The sequence below is a fragment of the Brassica oleracea genome, chromosome C6 (genome assembly GCF_000695525.1).
Source record: "Brassica oleracea var. oleracea cultivar TO1000 chromosome C6, BOL, whole genome shotgun sequence".
NCBI classification, from domain to species: domain Eukaryota; kingdom Viridiplantae; phylum Streptophyta; class Magnoliopsida; order Brassicales; family Brassicaceae; genus Brassica; species Brassica oleracea.
Window position 1 is genome coordinate 28,739,143 of NC_027753.1, and position 6,000 is coordinate 28,745,142.

Consider the following 6,000-nt stretch of genomic DNA (forward strand, 5'->3'; position numbering starts at 1 on the left):
GCATATAACCTAAATTTTGAAAATCATGAGTTAAATTTATTTACTTATAATTGTTTAAAAGTCTTGTATTTTATAAAGTAATTCTTATTTTGTATTCTATTTTAATGTTAAATTTCGAAAATATTATACACATATATCTGTATTATGTGAATTTATTTATAAAGTTTTACTTTTGTTAACTTACTTTGTTTGATATTGGTTTTTAAATGAAAATTGTTTTGAAATATTAATATTTTTAAAAATAAAAATAAAAATAGAATGATTTGTCATAATATAATTCGTTGTTTTAAATCATGTGCCTTTAGTACTTATAGCCTCAACGTTTTTAATAGCATCGCCTATACTTTTATATAATATAGATTTATGTTAAATTTCAAAATACTTAGTGTATATATATATCAGTCACTTCCATTTTAATTATTTATTTAGTAGTTTGTCTTTTTGATATTGAATTCCATTTTGGGTTCAAGTAATCAATTTGGGAAATTTAATCTTTTTTTGAAAATAGTAAACTAAAGTAATGATTTTTATATATTTTGATTGGTTTCTTATAATTCTATGTGTATATTCTCAATTGCTTTTTAGTTAAGTTCTTTTATAGTAAATAAAATGATGATTTATCATATTTTTGGTGTTCTAAAAATATTATGTGAACATTGTTAATTATTTATATCTTCAACTTACTATGCTATTTGTGAATATTTTCATTAGCATATATCTTCTCTTTATATTTTCAAACAACTATAACTATAAAAATATGATTAGAATATTTTCACAAATTTGAAAATAATGAGTTAAATTTATTCACTAATAATTTTCTGAAAGTCTTGCATATTTTAAATTAATTATTACTTTGTATTTATATTTTTATGTTAAATTTCAAAAAATATATTATATATTAAGTTAAATTTTTTTATAATTTATAATGTTCCACTTTTGTTAATTTAACTAATTTGATATTGGTTTCTGTTTTATTTTTAGATAAACAATTTTTGGACATATTAGCATTTTTAAAAAATAATAAATGAAAACGAATGATTTGTCCTATGGCTATGCATAACGATCTCAAAAGCAAACAAATACCAATACTGGGGGCACAAAACGGATAATAAGAAACATACCGCAGCCCCAGTTATATTATGAAGGATGAAATGAAAAAAATATGGTTCAAGTTTCATTCATACAAGACCGTAACACTGTAATATTTCATTTACAAGACCAGCTAAACCCAAAAAAAAAATTGTCTTTACAAATCTTTAAAGCGCTATATTTACTACTAGGAAGATGATGTCTCGTGCTCTTTCTTATTCAATCCCAAAACGACCCTGCAATCATAAAGGGGAAAAAAACAAAAAGAGTTAATCTCTCTCTCTCTAAATCAATCTCTTTTACTTAAGAAACGTGTGATTACCCTTAAGCGAAACGATACAAAGGAAAGAGGCGCTGGTTGACGCTAGTAAGAGTCTCCACAGTGTCAAGGGACATGTCGTAACCCACGTTGGCTCGTGCACTGAGATTCTGAATAAGCAACAAAGAAAAAACACAAAAGTTAATAATGAGAAAAAAAAAAAAAAAAACTCAACATACAAAGGCCACACTGACCTCTGACATCCAGCTCTTCATCGACTGATCAGCACGTATGGTCATGACGTTGGTCCACGAGTCCGTGAAGTGCGTAAGGAACGGTTCCAAGCATTCGCCAATCCACAAACAAGCTGATTGTGCAGTGATCACAGCAAGGCCTAAAGTAGCAATTTCAAGATTCTAATGTCAACTACAAACACTTATAAGATTCCTCCTCTAAGACGTGTTCCCTATTCCCAATAACACAAAGTTACAACCTTTATGTTCAAAACCTACACCTATCAACCAAAAAAGATCCTACGAAGCAAGAGTTAGCAGAAAAACCCAATCTCACCTCTTCCTCCAGGTCTACCATACTCGTCCTGCAATCAAACCAAACCCTAATAAGATGAATGAACCAATAAGTTAAGAAAGATTAAACGAAGAAGAAGAAGAATCTTTACGCAGGTCCCGATGAATGCCTCAAGAGGGGGGTTGTGTTCTTCCATCATCTTCCTAGTGACCCAAATCGTCATCACCATCCTGTTGCGAACACGTTCCCACGACAACTCACGAGCAAACCCATTCTCTTCGTCAATCTCTTCTTCTTTGATAAATTCCCCCCTCATGTCCGCCATATACCTCTCTGCAAACGCCTCTTCGGCTCTCCACGAAGCCCTTATCTGACGAGCTCTCGACGGATCCATGACGGTACAGGAAGGCGATCTTGATCGAGTCGGGAAGAGTGAGAGAGAGAGAGATGAGAGCGAAAGTGTTTTTTCGATTTTAATCTCTCCCCGCTTATGTATATATATATGATTAACAACCTTACTAAATAGAGACTAAATCATCCGAGAATTATACCGTTTTCTAATCATTTGATAGATTCCGGTTTGGTTTAAACCAATTACTAAACCTGACTTGCAAAAATAAACTAGCAAAACATTTCAATAAGATAAATAAAATTAAGAAAAATACAAAAAAATGAACCAAAATTCTCTCTTCTTTTTTTTTTCCTTTTGGGAAATTAACTTTTAGCATCCTTTATTTGATTAAAATAAATGTATTATGCTATCTATAAATTTCGGTTTGGTGTGCCCATCCAGAATTAATCTATGGTGATCCATCTTGGAAGCTGTTAATGTTTCTTGCTGTAGCACCAAATGCATTTTATCTAAGTCATTGTAGTGTGTGTTTCACATCAGTTTATTCAGAGGGTTTTCATGTTGAATCTTTTCTCTCTTTCCAGTATCAAACGATGTATCTTAAAATCCACTCAGAATTATAGTCACAGTTTTGATATTATAGGTAAAATAAGTATATATATATATTGATGATTTTGTATGGAAAGTGTATGTTTTAATTGATAACTAGATCTCGACGCGGTTGCGCGGGTGTTTTTGTTTATTTTTTATATAAACATTTTGTTTTCAATTCTAAATTAGTATATATTATAATATATATATATGTGTCTATCAATATTTAAAACATAATAAGTTTACGATATATTTTTTTATTGAATAGATTGTTTCAAACTTTCACATGTATTTGTATCTTCTTCTATATATATATATGTTCGGATTATTATTTCATTATTAAAATCGTAACTATATATATAAAAATTTGTAAAATATTATTTTATTGTTATATTCAAAGATATTGTAATATTTCACAAATTTAGAAAGTTTTTAAAAATTAAATTTTTCGTTTCGTAGATTTATATTATCGAGTAAAAAATTAAACATTTAGTTGGTTGTTTAATTTTTAAAATAAACTATATAGTTTTAAATTTGTTTTCATTGGTTTAAGGTAGTCAAGATTAATCATTGTTAGATAATATGATTTTTGTTATTTAAAAAAAAAATCTTTATACTTTTAAAAGTTAACATCAACAAATATTTTAATAATTAACATATAGGGGTATAGTATTACAATATTAAATTATATCTATTTAATTTATACTATCTATAAATCCAATAAATCATCTATTGTTTAAATCCAATTATTGATAACCCAATAAAATTTTATGGTAGGCCCAAAATTTAATTGATAAGATTAGAGATTAAATGTAACATGATTTTCTAGGAATATGTCTATTAGATTCATTTTTTAAAAAAAATCACACATGGATCAAAGTTGTGACTTCTGTTTTAATATATAAGATACAAAGCAAAAGAATATAACTATACTGAAAGTATATATTTTCTCTAGAATAATTTGGATCCTTTTCTTCTTGTCTTTAATCTCTCTTTATAAATGTATTTCAAATAAATCGTAACAGTAACAGTGTGATCTCCATCGATTATCATGTGTCTTTATTTAATGCTTTGACCTCCATTATATTGTGGTTTGGATACTTCAGCTCGGCATGGATCAACTGTTGAGTTCGGAATAGACCTTGAACTTCTATGAGTCTATTGTCCCTTTTCGGGTTTTAACAATATTGAATCAGATTTTCGATATCAAATGAAATGAAAACCGTCTCTAACAATAAATAGTTTTAGTAAATTATAAGTAGCTACAAATATTAACAACTAAAATATTAAAAGTTAATTTCTCTTAAAATCCACTCAGATTTATTGTTATATTATAAAGCAAGTAAACAAAAAAAAAACAATTAATCAACCATTTATGGTGCATTTCTGTTTTTAAAATTTAAACTATTGAAGTTAAAATATAAAAATGGTGATGTCCAAATGTAAATTAAAAAAATTTCTAACAAAAAATATTATAGTTAGAATTATTGTTTCTTCACATGAAAACTCCTGGTTAACACAAAACTGGAATTGCGTTGGTTAAAATCAATTAAATGTAGCTCGGTTTAGTAACTGGTTTGGTTCAAAGAAACAAAAATAAAATCAAGTTATGGTTTAGAAGAACCGGGTCGTTACAACTATATCGTGCTATAAGCCGGTTCAAATAAATAGTGATGTGTGCTGCTTAACTAAACTGGTACATGCTAATTGATGTTGCTTATATCAGCTATTGATGTTGCAAGAATATTTTGAAATGTAGAATATTTTACATCTTTATCAGATAATCAATCACACATGACCGGACTAATAACATTAACACTGTGTAAACAAGTGTTTCCATCAGTTGCCTATTCCATTTTGTTTTGGATCTCAGAAGTGTGTCAGACACAAGCAGTGTAATCAACAGAGACCGACACAATGAAATCGGTGTTGGTGGAGACTGAGATGGCTTGGACAGCATCTAAGTGGCCATGGAAGGTGTGGACGCAGTTCCCTAATAATCTGTCCCAAACGTTAACTGTACCATCGGCACAGCCTGTGGCTAAGTACTTGGAGGTTCCTATCCAGGTCATGCATGTCACACCTTCCTGTAGCCAAAAATATATAGAGAAGAACGGATTGTTGATATAATTCCAATCTCTGTTTTGTATTCTATAAGTTGAATGTTGCAGATCCTACGAGAGGTTTATACAGCGTGTTCGCAGATGAACCTAGGAGTTGAGTGTTGAAGTGTTGACATAAAGCAGAAGTAAGCTGCCAGATTTGAGAAGTAAGTTGCCAGACTTGAGAATTAAGCTGCCAGACTTGAGAATTATGCCAGAGACTTATAAGATTTTATAAAGCTTTTATAAGGCTTTATAAGGTTTTATAAGTCTTTATAAAGTTTTTATAAGTTCGAATTTTATTGAAGAGAAGAAAGAGAGAGAAGAAGACTGTTGAAGATATATTATTATATTGTGTACTAAGGCCACTTGCCTTTAAATACTTGTACCCAGATCCACAATTAAATTAAGAAAACTATTCTCTCATTCTCTCTCTTACATTTTGAGATCTACTTTCTCTCTCTATGTTCTTCATGTTTTTCATTCTTCATGTTTTTCATTCTTCATGTTTTTTCATTCTCTATAAATAAACTCTCAATAATTTTCTCATTCTAACATGGTATCAGAGCATTAAGCTCCTGAAACTCACAAAAGCTTCCGCAAATTTCTTTCTTTCTTTCTCAGATTATCTTCAAAATCTGTTGGATACATCCTTTTATCCACTGGTCCAAAGGTCTTTCAAAAGGGAAGAACCTCACCAGAACTCAAGATAGAGGAGTACCCTATTCTCTGGAACTCAAGAAAGCTTCAACCATATCAGGAAAAGCTTCTTCAAAGTCCAGTTTATCTCAAAATCAGTAGGAACAATCTATTGTCCACTGGTCCATATCTCTCCATGAGGGAGAACTCCAACATGGTGTTGTTTCCAGAGTACAAGAAGGCTAAGGAACAACATAAGAACCACAATATGCCAAAAAAGTGACTTGAATCAAGCCAGGAATGTAATCAAAGAGTTTGAGCATCCATCGATTCAAGGTCGAACCATGTATTCATCTGTCATTGGTGGTTCAAATGAAGAAGGAACATGGAGAAGTACTGATAGTGCAGCCAACACTGATGGTCCAGCAACCATGAGTGAC

At 30.2% G+C, this 6,000-nt stretch overlaps 1 protein-coding gene and 1 pseudogene across 1 annotated transcript; both read right to left on the reverse strand.

Moving 5' to 3' along the window:
* Positions 1–1,204: 1,204 nt before the first annotated feature.
* On the reverse strand, positions 1,205–2,324 carry LOC106299891. The gene is made up of 5 exons (XM_013735907.1): positions 2,028–2,324; positions 1,919–1,946; positions 1,603–1,742; positions 1,412–1,518; positions 1,205–1,325 (listed from the first exon to the last, which is right to left on the reverse strand). Exons 1-4 carry the CDS (start codon positions 2,268–2,270, stop codon positions 1,414–1,416), a joined length of 516 nt encoding a protein of 171 aa, XP_013591361.1. The 5' UTR covers positions 2,271–2,324; the 3' UTR covers positions 1,205–1,325; positions 1,412–1,413.
* Positions 2,325–4,666: 2,342 nt separating this feature from the next.
* Positions 4,667–6,000, reverse strand: part of LOC106297930 — a 15,130-nt pseudogene continuing 13,796 nt past the window's right edge.

Bases quoted from the DNA above. Each gene is read 5' to 3' on its own strand.
- LOC106299891 (XM_013735907.1), bottom strand. From the start codon at position 2,270: ATGGATCCGTCGAGAGCTCGTCAGATAAGGGCTTCGTGGAGAGCCGAA. The intron at 1,947-2,027 runs GTAAAGATTCTT...GTTTGATTGCAG, and splicing joins AGGCATTCATCGGGACCTGC to GACGAGTATGGTAGACCTGG. The intron at 1,519-1,602 runs GTCAGTGTGGCC...TTGCTTATTCAG, and splicing joins TGAAGAGCTGGATGTCAGAG to AATCTCAGTGCACGAGCCAA.